This window comes from Hyla sarda, chromosome 1, assembly GCF_029499605.1.
Source record: "Hyla sarda isolate aHylSar1 chromosome 1, aHylSar1.hap1, whole genome shotgun sequence".
In the NCBI taxonomy this organism is placed as follows: domain Eukaryota; kingdom Metazoa; phylum Chordata; class Amphibia; order Anura; family Hylidae; genus Hyla; species Hyla sarda.
In genome coordinates, this window is record NC_079189.1 from 23573498 (window position 1) to 23597671 (window position 24174).

The 24174-nt window shown below is 43.4% G+C and overlaps 1 protein-coding gene across 1 annotated transcript; it reads right to left on the minus strand.

Annotated features, from left to right (window-relative positions):
* Positions 1 to 11424: 11424 nt before the first annotated feature.
* Positions 11425 to 15125, minus strand: LOC130273899 (vomeronasal type-2 receptor 26-like). Its single transcript, XM_056521823.1, has 3 exons — positions 15063 to 15125; positions 12650 to 12773; positions 11425 to 12335 (listed from the first exon to the last, which is right to left on the minus strand). Exons 1-3 carry the CDS (start codon positions 15123 to 15125, stop codon positions 11425 to 11427), a joined length of 1098 nt encoding a protein of 365 aa, XP_056377798.1.
* Positions 15126 to 24174: the final 9049 nt, after the last annotated feature.

The window sequence follows — 24174 nt, forward strand, 5'->3', positions numbered from 1 at the left end:
ATTCTGAGGGGGTAAAGACGAGCTCGTTGGCGTGAGAGCCGCTGAAGGACGTTTCAGGAGTCTCCTCCCTTTCTCAACATAGTTCCCGTGAACCCATCACCACCTACTAATACAGGTATTTCTCTCGCGAGATTTCTCATTTCTTTATACAAAATGACATAAAATCATTAAAACAGGTTCATGACCGGACAGTACTTGTAGGAAAACATTAAAATTACAGCTCTCATTGGTCCCTTTTGGTGCCAGAGAATAAAGACAATGTATCCAAAATACCTCCCTTTGATCTAATCTTTTCTTTATCTGTTCAATATTGGTGCCCTCATTCTCCTCCAGTATTTGCCACCTTATCTCACTTATTTGATGTCTATTTTCAATGAAATGCCTAGCCAGGCTGGTTTCTCCATATTTTTCTCTGGATACATTGTCTTCATCCTCCACTTTCTTTTTATATGTCCTAATAGAGCTCCTATGTTCATTCAGTCTAACTTTTATTGCACAAACTGTCTGTCCAACATATGACATTCCACAAGGACATTTTAACTTATAAATGACCTGCTTGGAATTGCAAGTATGAAATCCTTTTAATCTAATTTTATTGCCACGTGTGGGATGAATGACATTGTCACCTCTCATTATACTATTGCAGTTTTGGCACGATCTACATGGGAATGTCCCCACCTTCTGCATTTTTAAGAAGGACTGTCTGGTTTCTTTTTTCTCTGTTATATCTGCCCTGATCAAGTGATTGGCAATGGACTAATTTTTCCGATAAATGAATCTAGGTTTCTGTTTGAATAACTTCCCATATTTTTCATCAGCTTTAAGTAAACCCCAGTATTTATTGACCACCTTTCTTATTAAAGGGGTATTCCAGGCCAAAACTTTTTTTTTTATATATATCAACTGGCTCCGGAAAGTTAAACAGATTTGTAAATTACTTAAAATCTTAATCCTTCCAATAGTTATTTGCTTCTGAAGTCGAGTCGTTGTTTTCTGTCTAACTGCTCTCTGATGACTCACGTCCCGGGACGTGACATCATCATTGAGCAGTTAGACAGAAAACTTCAGAAACTACTAACTATTGGAAGGATTAAGATTTTTTCATAGAAGTAATTTACAAATCTTTTTAACTTTCCGGAGCCAGTGGATATATATATATATATATATATATATATATATATATATATATATATAAATATATATATGAAAGGTTTTGCCTGGAATACCCCTTTAATTTGGCATGGCCATCATATGTGGATAGATATGTAAAGCCTCTATCTTTCTCTTTCTTTTTCATTTTATTCTTTTTTCTCAATTCTTCTCTGGGAATTTGATCCACTTCTTCCGCTACTCTCATCAATTCTTTTTCTTCATAACCCCTTTGGACAAAGTTTTTAATTATTTTCTCATTATTTTTAATATATTCTTCTTCTGAACTACAGATCCTTTTAGCTCTTATTATTTGCCCCTTCGGTATTCCTCTGAATACTTGTGGGGCATGGCCACTGTTTTTATGTAACAAATTATTTCTGTCGCTCTCTTTGGAGTACAGAGTGTTTTCAAACCTACCTTCTTCATATTGTACTTCGACATCTAAATAATGGATCAACTTGACCCACATATGATGGCCATGCCAAATTAATAAGATAGGTTGTCAATAAATACTGGGGTTTACTTAAAGCTGATGAAAAATATGGGAAGTTATTCACACAGAAACCTAGATTCATTTATCGGAAAATAAGTCCATTGCCAATCACTTGATCAGGGCAGATATAACAGAGAAGAAAGAAACCAGACAGTCCTTCTTTAAAACGCAGAAGGTGGGGACATTCCCATGTAGATCGTGCCAAAACTGCAATAGTATAATGAGAGGTGACAATGTCATTCATCCCACACGTGGCAATAAAATTAGATTAAAAGGATATCATACTTGCGATTCCAAGCAGGTCATTTATATGTTAAAATGTCCTTGTGGAATGTCATATGTTGGACAGACAGTTCATAAAAGTTAGACTAAATGAACATAGGAGCTCTATAAAGAAAGTGGAGGATGAAGACAATGTATCCAGAGAAAAATATGGAGAAACCAGCCTGGCTGTTACGCCGAGCGCTCCGGGTCCCCGCTCCTCCCCGGAGCGCTCGCTACACTCTCTCCGCTGCAGCGCTCCGGTCAGATCCACTGACCCGGGGCGCTGCGATTCTGCTTCCAGCCGGGATGCGATTCGCGATGCGGGTAGCGCCCGCTCGCGATGCGCACCCCGGCTCCCGTACCTGACTCGCTCTCCCTCGGTCCTGTCCCGGCGCGCGCGGCCCCGCTCCCTAGGGCGCGCGCGCGCCGGGTCTTTGCGATTTAAAGGGCCACTGCGCCGCTGATTGGCGCAGTGATTCCAATTAGTGTCTTCACCTGTGCACTTCCCTATATCACCTCACTTCCCCTGCACTTCCCTGCCGGATCTTGTTGCCATTGTGCCAGTGAAAGCGTTCCTTGTATGTTCCTAGCCTGTGTTCCAGACCTCCTGCCGTTGCCCCTGACTACGATCCTTGCTGCCTGCCCCGACCTTCTGCTACGTCCGACCTTGCTTCTGTCTACTCCCTTGTACCGCGCCTATCTTCAGCAGCCAGAGAGGTTGAGCCGTTGCTAGTGGATACGACCTGGTCACTACCGCCGCAGCAAGACCATCCCGCTTTGCGGCGGGCTCTGGTGAAAACCAGTAGTGACTTAGAACCGATCCACTAGCACGGTCCACGCCAATCCCTCTCTGGCACAGAGGATCCACTACCCGCCAGCCGGCATCGTGACAGTAGATCCGGCCATGGATCCCGCTGAAGTTCCTCTGCCAGTTGTCGCTGACCTCACCACGGTGGTCGCCCAGCAGTCACAACAGATAGCGCAACAAGGCCAACAGCTGTCTCAACTGACCGTTATGCTACAACAGTTACTACCACAGCTTCAGCAGTCATCTCCTCCGCCAGCTCCTGCACCTCCTCCGCAGCGAGTGGCCGCTCCTGGGCTACGCCTATCCTTGCCGGATAAATTTGATGGGGACTCTAAGTTTTGCCGTGGCTTTCTTTCCCAATGTTCCCTGCATCTGGAGATGATGTCGGACCTGTTTCCCACTGAAAGGTCTAAGGTGGCTTTCGTAGTCAGCCTTCTGTCCGGAAAAGCCCTGTCATGGGCCACACCGCTCTGGGACCGCAATGACCCCGTCACTGCCTCTGTACACTCCTTCTTCTCGGAAATCCGAAGTGTCTTTGAGGAACCTGCCCGAGCCTCTTCTGCTGAGACTGCCCTGTTGAACCTGGTCCAGGGTAATTCTTCCGTTGGCGAGTATGCCGTACAATTCCGTACTCTTGCTTCAGAATTGTCCTGGAATAATGAGGCCCTCTGCGCGACCTTTAAAAAAGGCCTATCCAGCAACATTAAAGATGTTCTGGCCGCACGAGAAATTCCTGCTAATCTACATGAACTTATTCACCTAGCCACTCGCATTGACATGCGTTTTTCCGAAAGGCGTCAGGAGCTCCGCCAAGATATGGACTCTGTTCGCACGAGGCGTTTCTTCTCCTCGGCTCCTCTCTCCTCTGGTCCCCTGCAATCTGTTCCTGTGCCTCCCGCCGTGGAGGCTATGCAGGTCGACCGGTCTCGCCTGACACCTCAAGAGAGGACACGACGCCGCATGGAGAACCTCTGCCTGTACTGTGCTAGTACCGAACACTTCCTGAGGGATTGTCCTATCCGTCCTCCCCGCCTGGAAAGACGTACGCTGACTCCGCACAAAAGTGAGACAGTCCTTGATGTCTACTCTGCTTCTCCACGTCTTACTGTGCCTGTGCGGATGTCTGCCTCTGCCTTCTCCTTCTCTACCGTGGCCTTCTTGGACTCTGGATCTGCAGGAAATTTTATTTTGGCCTCTCTCGTCAACAGGTTCAACATCCCAGTGACCAGTCTCGCCAGACCCCTTTACATCAATTGTGTAAACAATGAAAGATTGGACTGTACCATACGCTTCCGCACGGAGCCCCTTCTAATGAGCATCGGATCTCATCACGAGAGGATTGAACTTTTGGTCCTCCCCAATTGCACCTCGGAAATTCTCCTTGGACTTCCCTGGCTTCAACTCCATTCCCCAACCCTGGATTGGTCCACTGGGGAGATCAAGAGTTGGGGGCCCTCTTGTTCCAAGGACTGTCTAAGACCGGTTCCCAGTAACCCTTGCCGTGACTCTGTGGTTCCCTCAGTAATCGGTCTCCCTAAGGCCTATATGGACTTCGCGGATGTTTTCTGCAAAAAACAAGCTGAGACTCTACCTCCTCACAGGCCTTATGATTGCCCTATCGACCTCCTCCCGGGTACTACTCCACCCCGGGGCAGAATTTATCCTCTCTCTGCCCCAGAGACTCTTGCCATGTCTGAGTATGTCCAGGAAAATTTAAAAAAGGGCTTTATCCGTAAATCCTCCTCTCCTGCCGGAGCTGGATTTTTCTTTGTGTCCAAAAAAGATGGCTCCCTACGTCCTTGCATTGACTACCGCGGTCTTAATAAAATCACGGTTAAGAACCGCTACCCCCTACCCCTCATCTCTGAACTCTTTGATCGCCTCCAAGGTGCCCACATCTTTACTAAATTGGACTTAAGAGGCGCCTATAACCTCATCCGCATCAGAGAGGGGGATGAGTGGAAAACGGCGTTTAACACCAGAGATGGACACTTTGAGTATCTGGTCATGCCCTTTGGCCTGTGCAACGCCCCTGCTGTCTTCCAAGACTTTGTCAATGAAATTTTTCGTGATCTGCTATACTCCTGTGTTGTTGTATATCTGGACGATATCCTAATTTTCTCTGCCAATCTAGAAGAACACCGCCAGCATGTCCGTATGGTTCTTCAGAGACTTCGTGACAATCAACTCTATGCCAAAATTGAGAAATGTCTGTTTGAATGCCAATCTCTTCCTTTTCTAGGATATTTGGTCTCTGGCCAGGGACTACAAATGGATCCAGACAAACTCTCTGCCGTCTTAGATTGGCCACGCCCCTCCGGACTCCGTGCTATCCAACGCTTTTTGGGGTTCGCCAATTATTACAGGCAATTTATTCCACATTTTTCTACCGTTGTGGCCCCTATCGTGGCTTTAACCAAAAAAAATGCCGATCCCAAGTCGTGGCCTCCTCAAGCGGAAGACGCCTTTAAACGACTCAAGTCTGCCTTTTCTTCGGCTCCCGTGCTCTCCAGACCTGACCCTTCCAAACCCTTCCTATTGGAGGTTGATGCCTCCTCAGTGGGAGCTGGAGCTGTTCTTTTACAAAAAAATTCTTCCGGGCATGCTGTCACTTGTGGTTTTTTTTCTAGGACCTTCTCTCCGGCGGAGAGGAACTACTCCATCGGGGATCGAGAGCTTCTAGCCATTAAATTAGCACTTGAGGAATGGAGGCATCTGCTGGAGGGATCAAGATTTCCAGTTATTATTTACACCGACCACAAGAACCTCTCCTACCTCCAGTCTGCCCAACGGCTGAATCCTCGCCAGGCCCGGTGGTCTCTGTTCTTTGCCCGATTTAATTTTGAGATTCACTTTCGTCCTGCCGATAAGAACATTAGGGCCGATGCTCTCTCTCGTTCCTCGGATGCCTCAGAAGTTGAACTCTCTCCGCAACACATCATTCCACCTGACTGCCTGATCTCCACTTCTCCAGCCTCCATCAGGCAAACTCCTCCAGGAAAGACCTTTGTTTCTCCACGCCAACGCCTCGGAATCCTCAAATGGGGTCACTCCTCCCATCTCGCTGGTCATGTGGGCATCAAGAAATCTGTGCAACTCATCTCCCGCTTCTATTGGTGGCCGACTCTGGAGACGGATGTTGTGGACTTTGTGCGAGCCTGCACTATCTGTGCCCGGGATAAGACTCCTCGCCAGAAGCCCGCTGGTTTTCTTCATCCCCTGCCTGTCCCCGAACAGCCTTGGTCTCTGATTGGTATGGATTTTATTACTGATTTACCCCCTTCCCGTGGCAACACTGTTATTTGGGTGGTCGTTGATCGATTCTCCAAAATGGCACATTTCATCCCTCTTCCTGGTCTTCCTTCAGCGCCTCAGTTGGCTAAACAATTTTTTGTACACATTTTTCGTCTTCACGGATTGCCTACGCAGATCGTCTCGGATAGAGGCGTCCAATTTGTGTCTAAATTCTGGAGGGCTCTCTGTAAACAACTCAAGATTAAATTAAATTTTTCTTCTGCATATCATCCCCAGTCCAATGGACAAGTAGAAAGAATTAACCAAGTCTTGGGTGATTATTTGCGACATTTTGTTTCCTCCCGCCAGGATGACTGGGCAGATCTCCTTCCATGGGCCGAATTCTCGTATAACTTCAGAGTCTCTGAATCTTCCTCCAAATCCCCATTTTTCGTGGTGTACGGCCGTCACCCTCTTCCCCCCCTCCCTACCCCCTTGCCCTCTGGTCTGCCCGCTGTGGATGAAATTTCTCGTGACCTTTCCATTATATGGAGAGAGACCCAAAATTCTCTCCTACAGGCTTCATCACGCATGAAGAGGTTCGCGGATAAGAAAAGAAGAGCTCCTCCCGTTTTTTCCCCTGGAGACAAGGTATGGCTCTCCGCTAAATATGTCCGCTTCCGTGTCCCTAGCTACAAGTTGGGCCCACGCTATCTTGGTCCTTTCAAAATTTTGTGTCAAATTAATCCTGTCTCTTACAAACTTCTTCTTCCTCCTTCTCTTCGTATCCCTAATGCCTTTCACGTCTCTCTTCTTAAACCACTCATCCTCAACCGTTTTTCTCCCAAATCTGTTCCTCCCACTCCTGTTTCCGGCTCCTCGGACATCTTCTCTGTCAAAGAGATCTTAGCCTCTAAAAAGGTCAGAGGGAAAACTTTTTTTCTAGTGGACTGGGAGGGTTGTGGTCCTGAAGAGAGATCCATGGAACCTGAGGACAACATCCTAGATAAAAGTCTGCTCCTCAGGTTCTCAGGCCCTAAAAAGAGGGGGAGACCCAAGGGGGGGGGTACTGTTACGCCGAGCGCTCCGGGTCCCCGCTCCTCCCCGGAGCGCTCGCTACACTCTCTCCGCTGCAGCGCTCCGGTCAGATCCACTGACCCGGGGCGCTGCGATTCTGCTTCCAGCCGGGATGCGATTCGCGATGCGGGTAGCGCCCGCTCGCGATGCGCACCCCGGCTCCCGTACCTGACTCGCTCTCCCTCGGTCCTGTCCCGGCGCGCGCGGCCCCGCTCCCTAGGGCGCGCGCGCGCCGGGTCTTTGCGATTTAAAGGGCCACTGCGCCGCTGATTGGCGCAGTGATTCCAATTAGTGTCTTCACCTGTGCACTTCCCTATATCACCTCACTTCCCCTGCACTTCCCTGCCGGATCTTGTTGCCATTGTGCCAGTGAAAGCGTTCCTTGTATGTTCCTAGCCTGTGTTCCAGACCTCCTGCCGTTGCCCCTGACTACGATCCTTGCTGCCTGCCCCGACCTTCTGCTACGTCCGACCTTGCTTCTGTCTACTCCCTTGTACCGCGCCTATCTTCAGCAGCCAGAGAGGTTGAGCCGTTGCTAGTGGATACGACCTGGTCACTACCGCCGCAGCAAGACCATCCCGCTTTGCGGCGGGCTCTGGTGAAAACCAGTAGTGACTTAGAACCGATCCACTAGCACGGTCCACGCCAATCCCTCTCTGGCACAGAGGATCCACTACCCGCCAGCCGGCATCGTGACACTGGCTAGGCATTTCATTGAAAATAGACATCAAATAAGTGAGCTAAGGTGGCAAATACTGGAGGAGAATGAGGGCACCAATATTGAACAGATAAAGAAAAGATTAGATCAAAGGGAGGTATTTTGGATGCATTGTCTTTATTCTCTGGCACCAAAAGGGATCAATGAGAGCTGTAATTTTAATGTTTTCCTATAAGTACTGTCCGGTCATGAACCTGTTTTAATGATTTTATGTAATTTTGTATATAGAAATGAGAAATCTTGTGAGAGAAATACCTGTATTAGTAGGTGGTGATGGGTTCATGGGAACTATGTTGAGAAAGGGAGGAGACCCCTGAAATGTCCTTCAGCGGCTCGCACGCCAGCGAGCTCGTCTTTACCCCCTCAGAATCAGCATCCATGCGACCACTAACATACTGTCCTACAGACAGCACGTTCCGGATGGATAGTTCTGAAGACACCGTATGGAAGGATCTCTGAACAGTTTTTATGCACTGGGTGAATATGTTCTGAATTCTCACTGTGTTTTTTGGAATGAATGAAAATTGAGATAAAAAGGAATTTTTAACTGCAATTCCCGGTTATATGTCTTTTTTTGCTATGAACCCATTGTAACTAACAGCTTGTTTATAAACACAATGCACTAGTGCTTTTTTTAACACTAAAATAAGGCTATATAAAGTATGCCTTTTTGCTAACAAATGCCTACTGGTGTTAAATGGACATGGAAGTATCGGAAGATGCACCTTTTTTTTATTTTATTTTTTTAAGCATTCCCAATATTATCCTTTTTTGCCAGTAGCAACAGGATTGAATGTGGCAAGTGAGAAAGACGCAATGGATTTTTCCAAGCGTTCCAAAAATTATGCCTTTTGGAGTTGAAACAGTATATTGAAGAAACTGTTCACAATAAAGAAATTACTTTAATGAAAAACAATTGGCAACAATGGCAAAATTGACAAAACTTCAACTTCTTTGAAAGTTGCAGCAGGATATTGAAGTAGTAGACAGTAAAGAAATAGCTTTTTAAAAAACTTTGACAAATTCTCAATAGGTCTGTAGACACATGAGAAAAATGTAACTTTTTGAAATTTGAATAATGAATTGGCCATAGCTACTGCTTCAAGTATCTACTGTGGCATGCACTGTGCTGCACACTGACAACTGCATGAATTGGCCCACCCTCTTCATAGCTGTAGCCAGTAGCTGTAGTTAGTGGACTGATGCATGTAGCCAGACCTTATGATGCCTTTCCCTGTGCTTACATTTGGGAAACCTAAACTTGGACCCTTGCTATGCCTTACTTTCTGCAGAAACAAAACTGTGCATCTGGTAAGATAATAAAGAATTTTCACATGACAGGATACCATAAAGACATAGGTACACAATAACCCAACTGTGCCCCTACTCTTGAAAGCTGTTTTCTCAAACCTACAGACACAGCAGTGTCTCTCTCACCTGTTTCGGAGGTTATCAGACCAACAGGCCTGCTGACATCCACATTATCAAACTCCTTTTCATCCATCATCTCCACCACTCCTCTCAGTATAAATTTCTGATGTCTGATCATGGGCTCTTTGCTACCCTTTAGCATATCTACTATGATGCCTTACAGTATTCCCACCACACCTACTACCACCATTCCCACTAGTGCTTTGCATGGCCACTGCTTCCACCTTGAACAAATCAAAATGTCTACAAAAGCCAGGCTATCTTCTGAAACCACACAAACCCTGAAAGACATTGAGAACTTTTGCTTGCTGGCATGGCTGCTACTACTGATAAACGGCAGCACACCCAACATAATTAATCAACAATATTTATTAGTACAAAAAAAATATATATATATATATATTAGGACATGCAATTGCACACAAAAAAGTTAAAAACAATAAAATCTCTGGCTAACTAAGGCCAGCACACAACTAGGGGAGGGGCCATGAACCCCCTCTCCTACCTGACACCCGTCCTCAATAATGCAATAAACGACCTTGTGTCGGGTCCGCGTATCATATACAAACAGTATTACAGAAAGAAATGATATCAATAAGCAATATATATCACAATATAAATATAATAAACCATACACTAACTGACTGCAACATTAGTACTATGCTGGATTACCAAACAGACCAGACATCAAGGGCCAAATAAAGATGGAATGAAAAGGAGGACGTGGTCACCAAATCCCGGGACCCCGTCCTCTTTTTCATTCCATCTTTATTTGGCCCTTGATGTCTGGTCTGTTTGGTAATCCAGCATAGTACTAATGTTGCAGTCAGTTAGTGTATGGTTGATTATATTTATATTGTGATATATATTGCTTATTGATATCATTTCTTTCTGTAATACTGTTTGTATATGATCCGTGGACCCGACACAAGGTCGTTTATTGCATTTTTGAGGACGGGTGTCAGGTAGGAGAGGGGGTTGATGGCCCCTCCCCTAGTTGTGTTCTGGCCTTAGTTAGCCAGAGATTTATTTATTTATTTTTTTTTGTGTGCAATTGCATGTCCTAATATATATATTTTTTGTACTAATAAATATTGTTGATTAATTATATTGGGTGTGCTGCCGTTTATCAGTGATAGCTTTTTCTGGTTTAGACAAATTGTTGTTTTTTCACTGGGAAGCACCTCGCTTGCATTAGGTTGAGCCCCTCCTGTCTTTTTGTGTTTCCTGGCTGCTACTACTGTCACCAGGCACCTGTCTGCTGCTACCTGTAATGGTGCGGGTACTGCAGCCAATATTTTTATTGGCAGATGACATGGCAGGGGAACTCTGTCCTCGACCCAGTCCAACAATTCCTTTAACAGACATATATATATATATATATATATATATATATATTTATTATAAAAGATTTTGAGGTTATTTGAATTGTTTGGGGGGATTTGTCATTTACCTACTAGTCAGTTTTCAATATCAACAGATTTAACTGCGTTGTTATCTTAAACACCGGTAAATTACTTGGTTTTATGAAACCCGGAAAATAAGTGTAACTGTGATGGCTAATGTGTGTTAACTTTTAACTGTATTGGTAACTCAACCCCAAGTAAAAAAAAACACTTTGCTTAAGCCTAGAAAATACATGTAACGGACACTTAGATTAATATGCCACGTTTATAATGCTTTTAATATGTATTGCTAAAGTACAATTCAGCCTTTTGCTTTTCTGAGTTTGCTAGTTATTTGTAATATGATAGCTTTTTATTGGCTGGTTCAGTACTGGCTCGACTTTGTAGTGCACCTACTGTACAAACGAGTGCAGGTAGTTACTGGAGGTCCCTGTTTGAGGTCAGCCCATAAATAAATGTTGCAATAAGTTTACTGTAGAATTGTATTAAAATATGTAAAGGCTTCCTGGCTTTAGTAGTTCTCTCATCTCCCTCGTCTTGTGATAGCTTCAAGGTGTTCACATGAGCCGAACCTGGCAATGTTAAAATATTAGAAAGTTCTGGGAGCCGCAGTCACCCTCAAATTCATCTCTACTCCCCAACATGGAAATGTATTATTTTTTTTTTTAAGTAATCATGCAGTAGACATGCATACATTGACACAGCTTTTTAAACTTTCTAAAGATTAATTTCTTTGGTATTTATTTAGGAGCCATGTATGAAAGAATGGTGCATGCTTGCCCACAAATTATTTACAATGCTAGTCTCTAAAGAAAGAACAAAGATCTACATGCACAATCATTCATAGTTTTGTCTTCATTTGCCTTGATAAACCACTTTTTGTATTTAACTCTGGTCTCACCAGTATTATAAAACATTTAGGGAAGAATATGCACCCCAAAATACCAACACTTGAAGATATTACAGCAAATATTTCTACAAGAACTGTATTCTTCCCAGTAACACTCATATAGGAGGGGATAAAAGCCACCCAGACACTGCAGACAACCAGCATGCTGAACGTGATGTTTTTAGCTTCATTAAAACTATCTGGTAAATTTCTGGCCAAGAAAGCAACAATGAAGCTAACAGCTGCAAGTAGTCCCATATAGCTCAGGAGTATGGAGAAGGCCACCATGGACCCTTCATTACACTGGAATATTATCTTGTCTTTATATACGTGAGAGTTCTTTTCTGGGAATGGAGGAGATGTAGATAACCAAATGATACTTAGTAGGATTTGAAGAACTGAACAGAAGAAGACAACACAGTTTGTAATTTTCACACCAATAAATTTCCTCCAGGAACTTCCAGGTTTGGTGGCTTTGAAGGCCATGTAGACCATGATGGTTTTAGCCAGAATAGAAGAGATAGCTACTGAGAAGATGATCCCGAATGAAGTCTGACGGAGCATACAGGTGACATGTGTAGGGCGACCCAGGAACAAAAATACACAGAGGAAACTCAACATGATGGAAACCAGGAGAATGAAGCTCAGGGTTTGGTTATTTGCTCTGACCACTGGAGTGTCTCTAAATAGAATGAAGATTCCTAAGATTGTAGACGTTTTGACAAAACATAGGGCTGTAAGTATGGAGACTATGAAAACTGTGGGGTCATTTTTGTAAGACAGAAATTCAATAGGTTTTGGTACACACTCATTCATGTCATTTGGCCATTGATCTTCGGGACATTTTAGACAGGAAACACTATCTACAAAAAAAAATGCAAACAGTGAGCAGGACATGACAAGGTTGTACTTAAAAATAAATAAAAATATACAAAACAAACAATGAGATTATTCTCAAAGATAATTATGATGACACAACTAATTTTAAAATGAAAACGTCATGAAAAAGCGATGTTATTTTTTAGCACACCTAAAAGATGTTCAATATTCAGGGTATTCCCTCCATTAGAGTAATCTTATTTACTGATGAAACAGGAGGAAGCAGTGCTGACAGTGACAATGAGAATTTTGGCAAAATAACTGTAGAAAACCAATAAAATGTTCGGTTTTTTGTTACCTGTTTCATTAGATATTTCTCCCTCTGAGCATGGTAAACATTCAAAGCAGCATTTGTGCATTCCCAGCTTTAATATCCTTTTGTATCCTGGAAGACACTGTTTAGAGCAGATAGATTCTGGGATCTGTGACAAGTAATCAGAAATAGGAAATTTAGAAGAATATTCTTTTTGTTTTTGTTATTTTTTATAAACAAAGTAAATAAATCAATGATTTGATAATTTAATAAATATCCTTAACGTAATAAACCTTGGTTTAGGCCAACACATCAGCACTGTTAAATGGAGCTTGTCACAGTGGTAAGAATAAATCCCTAAAAATTATAACTCTTTTATATTTATTTTTGTCTTGAAATGACATCACTTATTTTACCACAAAATGTATGGTGAAAAAAAATATTATTTGTGTGGGGAAATTGAAAAGAAGACCCCAATTTTGCTAATTTTGGAAGGTTTCGTTTTCTCGCTGTATAATTTACGGTAAAAATGATGTTTTCTTTATCCTCTGGGTCAATAGTACTAAAATGATACCCATGGTTACATGCTTTTCTTAACAGAATTAGTATATTTAAAATCACTGTAACTTTCTAATTTTTTGTATACATCATTAGTAGTTTTTTTTGTATCACTTTTGCGTATTTGTAACTTTTTAATCACTTTTTATTAATTGTATTTGGAATGTGATGTGATAAAAAAAAAACAGCCATTTTGGACTATTTTTTTTCTTTTTTTTTAAAGTTTATGCCTTTCATCATAAGAAATCATTAACATTGTATTTTGATAGTTCAGACATTTATGCACGCAAATATGTTTATTAAAAATTATTTTTTACGTTTTTTGGGATGAAATCGGGAAAAGGGGCCATTTAAAGGGAACCAATCATCAGATTTTACCCTATATAACGCATATTCTTTGGCCGGCAGTGACGCCTCCTCTGCTTGATTGACGGGCCGTGATCTGTATTGATCATGGCATCTGAGGGGTTAATGATAGCAGTCTGGACCAGCCGTGCAGGATGCAAGCACATTAAGTACCAGGACACCAGGATGTCCTGTGTCATTAAGGGGTTAAGGCATGGATGGATCATTAGATTAGAAGACTAGTGTGTAAAGGTCCATCCTGTACTGTAAGTGAAATTGGGCATCACACAAAGCTGTCGAGTAGTGTCTACACAAACCATTAGAAGCATTTACACAACATTGGGCTATACTCTTATCCTTCCTCCTCTACTGTCTGGTAGTGTGTATACAACATTGCTAAATATGTGTTCACTAATGTTGATGCCATTTGATCCTTAAAACCCTTGTATGAATGCCAGCCAGCAAAGAGCTGCTCAGTCCCCAAAAAACACAAGGCTCTTACAAGGCTATGTACTGAATAATGAGTTCATCAAAGCCTGTCTATTTAAATCCACTAAGATCTGAGTGTAAGCTTACATTTCACAGTGCAGTTCCTGGTCAGTTTGCCTTTGTTCATGTAAAGCCAGCCTCAGGCTAAGTATCCGAATGGGTTTTTGTTGGGCAAATATACCCAAAAAAACACTCTACAGTCAGATGTTTGCAGGGAGTCAATAGGGAAATCTAAATGCCAAACCCATTAAAATTTTATTTACTTACTCATCTTGGTCATTTTGCTGCAATTTTGGGCTCAGTGACAGTGTTCCGAAATCTCAGCATGCTGAGACGATAGCGTTTTTTAAGGTAAAAATTCCATAATGTCATCACTAGAGGCCGAGCCAAGATGAGAACAGGAGCCAGTTGGGTATGTGGACGTCTCTGCCCACAGTATACAGAATATACAGCCATCTACATAGATGGCTGTATATACTGTATATCCACATAGCCCTCTGACACTAAAAGAGTTAACTACAATGTGACCAGAGCCATGCTTAACACCCTGGCTCCGGCTGTAGCTTTGCCTCTAATGACATCATTACTCACAAGAGATAGGGCTACACCGGACGAGGCCAAGGCAGGAACCAGGGGGAGGGATAAGTGGACCTCTGGCTACTCTGGATGAAGGCATATACTGTATACCCCACAAAGAGTTAAACAGCACAGCTCAGCATTGCACTTTAACTTTGTCCTTTCTTTTCTAGGGCTCAGCCCAGAAAAATGTTGCAGTAAAGGAGTGATCTAAACAGATCTTCTTGAAAGTTTGGCAAGGACGGTCTATGGTGACCCGGAAAATAAGGGGAATCACAATTGTCCAAGACACCGACGATCCCCCTGAAGGCATAGGAGCGAGGTGGCAGGGGTGCCACCCCTCCTATCCCTGCTATTGGTCGTATAGACGCGACAACCAATAGCAGATCGGGGCGGGGGGGGGTTACTTTCGGTTTCCCCATTCTGCCCACCCACAATAGGCGTGGCAGGATGGGGAAACCGACAGGGACCTGCACCGAAGGTCACTTACCGATCTGTCAAGGCTGCGGGCGACGGTGATCGATGGGTGGCAATGATGTGCGGCTGGCTCCATGGATACTACAGAACCCGGTGAGTTGCCTAGCAACATCTGGAGGGCTACAGTTTGAGACCACTGTACAGTGGTCTCTAAACTATAGCCCTCGAGATGTTGCAAAAATACAACTACCAGCATGCCCAGACAGCTGTTTGGGCATGCTGGGAGTTGTAGTTTTGCAAAAGCTGGAGTTCTACAATTTAGAGACACTGCACAGTGATCTCCAAACTGTAGCCCTCTAGATCTTGCAAAACTAAAACTCCTAGCATGCCCACACAGCAGTTTGCTGTGTGGGCATGCTGGGATTTGCAGTTTTGCTACATCTGGAGGGCCACAGTTTGGAGATCACTGTCCAGATGTCGCAAAACTGCAAATGCCAGCATGGCCAAAGAGCAAACAGCTGTCTCGGCATGCTGGGAGTTGTAGTTGTGCACCTCCATCTGTTGCATAACTACATCTCCCAGCATGCCCTTTGGCGATCAGTACATGCTGGGAGTTGTAGTTTTGCAACAGCTGGAGACACACTGGTTGGAAAATACTGTTAGGTAACAGAGCCTAACTGAAGGTTTTCTCCAGTTTGCCTCCAGCTGTTGCAAAAGTACAACTCCCAGCATGCACGGTCTGTCAGTACATGCTGGGAGTTGTAGTTTTGAAACAGCTGGAGGTTCCCCCCCTCCCATGTGATTGTACAGGGTACATTCACACGGGCAGGTTTACAGTAAGTTTCCTGCTTGAAGTTTGAGCTGCTGCAAATTTTTCGCCGCAGCGCAAACTCCTATCGGGGAACTCACTGTAACCCGCCAGTGCGAATGTACCCTAAAAACACTACACTAACACATAATAAAGGGTAAAACACAAGATATACACCCCCTTACACTGCCCCCCCCCCACCCCAATAAAAGTGAAAAACGTGTTGTATGGCAGTGTTTCCAAAACGGAGCCTCCAGCTGTTGCAAAACAACAACTCCCAGAATTTCCAGACAGCCACAAGGAAAAAAAGACCCCCAAAATTTGTAACGCAATTTCTCCTGAGTACGGAAATACCCCATATGTGGGTGTAAAATGCTCTGCGGGCTCACAGCAAGGCTCAGGAGTGAGAGCGCACTACGTACATTTGAGGCCTAAATTGGTGATTTGCACAGGGGTGGCAGATTTTACAGCGGTTCTGACAGAAACGCAAAAAAAGAAATACCCACATGTGACCCCATTTTGTAAACTACACCCCTCATGGAACGTAACAAGGGGTATAGTCTGCCTTAACACCCCACAGGTTGTCACGATTCTGCAGGCTGGAGGTGGATCCTCTGTGCCAGAGAGGGATTAGGGTGGACCGTGTCAGTGGACCGGTTCTAAGTTGCTACTGGTATTCACCAGAGCCCGCCGCAAAGCGGGATGGTCTTGCAGCGGCAGTAGCAACCAGGTCGTATCCACTGGCAACGGCTCAACCTCTCTGACTGCTGAGATAAGCGCGGTACAAGGGAGTAGACAAGAGCAAGGTCAGACATAGCAGAAGGTCGGGACAGGCGGCAAGGTTCGTAGTCAATGGTGGAATAGCAGGAGGTCTGGAACACAGTATGGGTAACACAGTAAAGCTTTCTCAAGGCACAAGGCAACAAGATCCGGCAAGGGAGTGCAGGGGAAGTGAGCATAAGTAGGGCAAGGAACAGGTGCAGCTAATCAGGGTGATTGGGCCAGGCACCATCATTGGTGCACTGGCCCTTTAAATCTCAGAGCGCTGGCGCGCTCGCGCCCTAGAGAGCGGAGCCGCGCGCGCCAGAGCATGACAGCCGGGGACCGGGACAGGTAAGTGACCTGGGGTGCGATTCGCGGGCGGGCGCGACCCGCTATGCGAATCGCATCCCCGCCGGCCATGTTAGTGCAGCGCTCCCGGTCAGCGGGTCTGACCGGGGCGCTGCAGGGAGAGAAACGCCGCGAGCGCTTCGGGGAGGAGCAGGGACCCGGAGCGCTCGGCGTAACACAGGTGTTTAATGAAAATTCTTCAAAGTTGGATGGAAAAATGCTGGTGTCACTCTAAATTTTTCATTTTCACAAGGGAAAATAGGAAAAAAGCCCCCCTAAATTTGTAACCCCATTTCTTCTGAGTAAGAACATACCCCATGTGTTGATGTAAATTGCTCTGCGTTCGAACTACAATGCTCAGAAGAGAAAAAGCACCATTGGGCTTTTGAAAAGAAAATGTGTCTGGAATTGAAGGCCACGTGTGTTTACAAAGCCCCCATAGTGCCAGAACAATGGACCCCCCCACACACACACATATGACCCCATTTTGGAAACTACACCCCTTACGTAATGTAATAAGGGGTTCAGTGAGCATTTACGCCCCACAGGTGTCTGACAGATTTTTGGAACAGTGGTCTGTGAAAATAAAAAATTTACTTTTTCATTTGGACAGCCCACTGTTCCAAAGATCTGTCAAACACCAGTGGGCTATAAATACTCACTGCACCCCTTATTAAATTCTGTGAGGGGTGTAGTTTCCAAAATAGGGTCACATGTGTGGGGGAGGGTCCTCTGTTCTGGCAGCTCGGTGGACTTTGTAAACGTACATGGCCCCTGACTTACATTGCAAACAATTTTTTTTCCAAAAGCTCAATGGCACTCCTCCTCTTCTAAGCATTGTAGTGCGCCAGCAGAGCACTTGACGTCCACACATGTGTTTTTCCATACTCAGAAGAAAAAAACTAGCACTTTAGTGAAAAAAAAGTAAATAAAAATCATTTACACATCCAACTTTAATGAAAAGTCATCAAACACCTGTGGGGTGTTAAGGCTCACTGGACCCCTTGTTACGTGCCTTGAGGGGTGCAGTTTCCAAAATACTATGCCATGTGTTTTTTTTTTTGCTGTCCTGGCACCATAGGGGCTTCCTAAATGGGACATGCCCCCCAAAACCATTTGAGCAAAATTTGCTTTTCAAAAGCCAAATGTGACTCCTCTTCTGAGCAATGTAGTTCGCCAGCAGAGCACTTGACGTCTACACATGGGGTATTTCCATACTCAAAAGAGATAAGGTTACAAATTTTGGGGGCATTTTGTCGTATTATCCCTTAAAAAAAATTACATTTAAGGGAAAACTAGTACTTTAGTGAAAAAAAAATTATTTACACATCCAACTTTAACGAAAAGTCATCAAACACCTATGGGGTGTTAAGGCTCACTGGACCCCTTGTTACGTTCCTTGATGGGTGTAGTTTCCAAAATAGTGTGCCATGTTTTGTTATTTTGCTGTTCTGGCACCATAGGGCTTCCTAAATGTGACATGCCCCCCAAAAAACATTTCAGAAAAACTCACTCTCCAAAATCCCACTGTCGCTCCTTCCCTTCTGAGCCCTCTACTGTGCCCGCCGAACACTTGACATACACATATGAGGTATTTTCTTACTCGAGAGAAATTGGGTAACACATTTTAGGAAGATTGATCTCCTTTTTTTTTTAATTTTGTGAAAAGTTGGATAATTGCTGCTATACTTTGAAGCCCTCTGATGTCTTCCAAAAGCAAAAACATGTAATATTTATGATGGAAACACAAAGTAGACATATTGTATATGTGAATCAATATATAATTTATTTGGAATATTCATTTTCCTGATAAGCAGAGAGCTTCAAAGTAAAAAAAATGCTAAATTTTACATTTTTTCATCAAATTTGGGAATTTTTCACCAAGAAATGATGTAAGTATTGAAAATTTTTTACCACTATCATACAGTAGAATATGTCACGAAAAAACAATCTCGGAATCAGAATGAAAAGTAAAAGCATCCCAGAGTTATCAATGTTTAAAGTGACAGTGGTTAGATGTGCAAAAAATGTCCGGGTCCTACAGTGAAAATTCGCTGGGTCCTTAAGGGGTTTAACATCAACTTGAAGAAGTGACTGTTCACATATTGTCAAATATCTCATGACCATGATAAAAGTTATGTAGTGAGATTTTTTTCCACTGTCAAGAGATATTGAAATCAATTCAATTTGCATGTGGTGTAATTGCTGTAATGGCTCAATCTACAACATGTGTCAGATCAGGTCATCTTTAAAATACAAAACATAATTAATATCCATTATTTATTTATAGAACAAGAAATAATATACATCAGAATTTTTCCAAACTATCATGTCATTATGGATGTGCAGTTGATTTCCTTTCTGAGCTGATGCATTGAAATGTCCAACAACTCTATACATCATTTTTCGTTCAATGAGACTTGCATAGTTTAGGATATAATATAATGTGGACAATTCTCTTTTCTCATTAAAATGAACGTCTTCTCCAAGAGGATCTCTGAAATGAACTCTTCTTAGGTACTACGAGAATAAACAATACATTATGAGATTTACAGTAACTGAAAATCATTTTATTGGTAGGACATTAACGGTTGCCGACTAAGGACAAGCCGGATCGTCCCGAGAATGCAACTTCTGTACGATACAGGGCTCCTGACTCGAGCCTGTGTCATACCGGCCGGCCCCCAGCTGATTCTTGTAGCTGGGGGCTGGCGTTATAGGGACATTTAAACATTTCTTGGAGGTCCAGTGGGGTGGATAGCCCCCCGCGGCACAATCAATCAAGCGCAGAGCACACAGATCACTGTGGTTCTATGAAACCACATTGATCTGTATGAGTAATCTAATGATTCCTCCTAAAAGTCCCCTAAGGGGACTAAAAGTGCAAAAAAAAGTTTAAAAAAAGTTTAACTCCTTAAGGACTGAGGGGCGTAGCTGTATGCCCTGAGTCCGCTTCCGTTCTAAAACGTGAGGCCACAGCGCGGCTAATAGCTAATTAACCCTAATAGCCGCACACTATTAACCCTTTAGCGCAAAGTTCAAAGTTGATAGCCGCATCTAAAGAGAAACTGAAACATTGCTGGTTAGCTCAGGGAGCTGTTCGGGATCACCGCGGTGAAATCTCGGCATCCCAACAGCTGTAGGACAGCAGGAGGGTCCCCTTACCTGTCAACCTGTGTCCAATTGCCGAATCACTGCTCAGTGCCTGAGATCCAGGCATGAGCAGTCAAGCAGCAGAATCATTGATCAATGGTTTCCTATGAGAAAACATTGATCAATGTAAAAGATCAGTGTGTGCAGTGTTAGAGACCCTATGTGATCTATAACATTGCAAAAAAAAGGGAAAAAACATAGATCATTTTAACCCCTTCCCTAATACAAATTTGAATAACCCCCCCTTTTTCCCATTTTATAAAAAAATAACTAAATAACTAAAAATAAACATATGTGGTATCGCCACGTGCACAAATGTCCGAATTATAAAAATATATCATTATTTAAACCACACGGTCAATGGCGTACGTGCAAAAAAATTCTAAAGTCCAAAATAGCGTATTTTTGGTCACTTTTTGTATCATGAAAAAATAAATAAAAAGCAATCGAAAAGTCCGATCAATACAAAAATGATACTGGTAAAAACTTCAGATCACGGTGCAAAAAATGATCCCTCATACCACCCCGTACGCAAAAAAAAAGTTTTAGGGGTCAGAAGATGACAACTTTAAACGTATAAATTTTCCTGCATGTAGTTATGATTTTTTCCAGAAATATGACAAAATCAAACCTATATAAGTAGGGTATTTTAATCATATGGACCTACAGAATAAAGAGAAGGTGTCATTTTTACCGAAAAATTTACTGTGTAGAGACGCATTCCAATTTACAAAATTTCTTTAATTTTGTCACACAATGACATGTCAATACAATGTAGAATTGGTGGCACAAAAAAAAGTAATCATATGGATTTTTAGGTGAAAAATTGAAAGAATTATGATTTCTTTAAAGTTAAGGAGAAAAAAACGAAAGTGTTTTTAATGTTGAAATTTGTAAATTACTTCTATTAAAATATCTGAATCCTTCCAGTAATTATCAGATGCTGTATGCTCCACAGGAAATTATTTTCTTTTTGAATTTATTTTCTGTCTGACCACAGTGCTCTTTGCTGACACCTCTGTCCATGTCAGGAACTGTCCAGAGCAGGAAAGGTTTGCTATGGGGATTTGCTCCTACTCTGGACAGTTCCCGACATGGAAAGAGATGTCAGCAGAGAGCACTGTGGTCAAACAGAAAATAAATTAAAAAAGAAAAGAACTTCCTGTGGAGCATACAGCAACTGATAAGTACTGGAAGGATTAAGATTTTTAAATAGAAGTAATTTACAAATCTGTTTAACTTTTGAGTTGAGTGGATTTTTTTTCCCATTGGCTGTACCCCTTTAAGGACCAGGTCAATTTTATTTTATTTTTTGTTTTTTCCTTCCCGCCTTCTAAAAAATCATAATTTTGTTATATTTTCATCCACAGACCTATATGAGAGCTTGTTTTCTGTGTGACCAATTTTACTTTGTAATTACATCACTCATTTTACCATAAAATGTATGGCGCAAAAAAATGATATTTATGTGGGGAAATTGAAATGCAAACCACATGTTTTCTTTATTCTATTGGTCAAAACAATTAAAATGATACACATGTTTTATATGCTTTTTTATAATTGTACTCAGGGCTCAAGTCCTGCAGGAATGCGTGGAAACTGAGTTCCTGCACTTTCTTTTTTTACAGCAGGAACACCATTCCCATTAGCAGAAGTTCTTTAAGTGGAAATCTTAGGTAAGTTCCCATACTTTTTTCCCCAGGACTTGACCTCTGATTGTATTGCTTAAAAAAAATCGCAAACTATTTTAACAAAATTAGTGTTTAAAATTGCCCTATAACTCTAATTTTTCCGTATACAAGGTGGTAGGAGAGCTCATTTTTTGCTCTGTGATCTATAGTTTTTATCTTTACCACTTTTGCTTATATTTTACTTTTTAACCACTTTTCATTAATTTGTTTTTTGGAATAAAATGAGAAAAAAAGGAGCAATTTTTGACTTTTTTAAAAATTATATTTTGATAGTTTGGATATTTATGCACGTGTCAATACCAAATATATTAATGAATTATATTTTAATGCATTTTGGGGGTAAAATGGGAAAAAGGGCCAAGGAACAAACTTTGTTTACCAGTATTATCTGTGATTAAAAAAATATGTTGCATCCCTAAGTCCTATGTACATATTTCTAGTGATGCCTGTTGATCATATTTGGGGAATCACTTATTGAATAATGTTTTCCAAACTCTTGTTTTGAAAATGCTTATATGAAGAACAAGAAGAGTAAAATAATCTGCAACATCCGAAGAGAATGGGAGGAAATATTTAGCATTCAATTTCTTTGTTTTCATAATTGTGAAGAACATACACTGGAACATCTGTAAAAGATTCCCCCTTAGGCCCCTTTCACACTATAAAGTTCCTCCGTTGAAAGACCCAATATAAACTTCCATTAGAAAATCCTTAAAAAACGGATGTTAAATGGCCATTACAAAATCGCATTAAAGTCTCTGGGATTTTTTGATTATCCGTTATGACCGGTTATGGCCCGTCATGAATAACGGATGTTATTTGTGACAGAAGAAAAAACAGCATATGCACTAATTTTTCTTTCGTCACAAGAAACGGGTAAATTAACGGCCATTATTTTTACGACTGAAGCAAAGAGGATTATGAAATTGAAAGCGCTGGGCCCTTTAGGTCTGAATGAAAGAAATGATTTTAGTTCTTTTCTATGAATCAGCAGGATATTTGCTTTGGTCTCTCTTGGTTTTACTACCGTATATACTCGAGTATAGGCCGAGTTTTTCAGCACGATTTTTCGTGCTGAAAACACCCCCCTCGGCTTATACTCGAGTGAACTCCCCCACCCGCAGTGGTCTTCAACCTGCGGACCTCCAGAGGTTTCAAAACTACAACTCCCAGCAAGCCCGGGCAGCCATCGGCTGTCCGGGCTTGCTGGGAGTTGTAGTTTTGAAACCTCCGGAGGTCCGCAGGTTGAAGACCACTGCGGCCTTCAACATCATCCAGCCCCCTCTCACCCCCTTTAGTTCTGAGTACTCACCTCCGCTCGGCGCTGGTCCGGTCCTGCAGGGCTGTCCGGTGAGGAGGTGGTCCGGGCTGCTATCTTCACCGGGGAGGCCTCTTCTAAGCGCTTCGGGCCCGGCCTCAGAATAGTCACGTTGCCTTGACAACGACGCAGATACGTCGTTGTTAAGGCAACGGCTCTATTCCGGGCCGGAAGCGCGGAGAAGAGGCGCCCCCGGTGAAGATAGCAGCCCGGACCACCTCCTCACCGGACAGCCCTGCAGGACCGGACCAGCGCCGAGCGGAGGTGAGTACTCAGAACTAAAGGGGGTGAGAGGGGGCTGGATGATGTTGAAGGCCGCAGTGGTCTTCAACCTGCGGACCTCCGGAGGTTTCAAAACTACAACTCCCAGCAAGCCCGGACAGCCGATGGCTGCCCGGGCTTGCTGGGAGTTGTAGTTTTGAAACCTCTGGAGGTCCGCATGTTGAAGGCCGCAGTGGTCTTCAACCTGCGGACCTCCGGAGGTTTCAAAACTACAACTCCCAGCAAGCCCGGACAGCCGATGGCTGCCCGGGCTTGCTGGGAGTTGTAGTTTTGAAACCTCTGGAGGTCCGCATGTTGAAGGCCGCAGTGGTCTTCAACCTGCGGACCTCCGGAGGTTTCAAAACTACAACTCCCAGCAAGCCCGGACAGCCGATGGCTGCCCGGGCTTGCTGGGAGTTGTAGTTTTGAAACCTCTGGAGGTCCGCAGGTTGAAGACCACTGAGGGCGAATGATGAGAAGAGGATGATGAAGGGGGGGGGGGTGTGGGGATGATGAAGGGGGGGTGTGTGGGATGATTACAAGGGGATGATGAAGGGGGGATGTGTGGGATGATAAGGGGATGTGTGGGATGATGACAAGGGGATGATGAAGGGGGGATGTGTGGGATGATGACAAGGGGATGATGAAGGGGGGATGTGTGGGATAAGGGGATGTGTGGGATGATGACAAGGGGATGATGAAGGGGGGATGTGTGGGATAAGGGGATGTGTGGGATGATGACAAGGGGATGATGAAGGGGGGATGTGTGGGATGATGATAAGGGGATGTGTGGGATGATGACAAGGGGATGATGAAGGGGGGATGTGTGGGATGATAAGGGGAT

Bases quoted from the DNA above. Each gene is read 5' to 3' on its own strand.
- LOC130273899 (XM_056521823.1), bottom strand. From the start codon at position 15,125: ATGGAGCCAGCCGCACATCATTGCCACCCATCGATCACCGTCGCCCGC. The intron at 12,774-15,062 runs GTAAGTGACCTT...TACTTGTCACAG, and splicing joins CCCGCAGCCTTGACAGATCG to ATCCCAGAATCTATCTGCTC. The intron at 12,336-12,649 runs GTAACAAAAAAC...TTTTTTTTGTAG, and splicing joins AGAAATATCTAATGAAACAG to ATAGTGTTTCCTGTCTAAAA.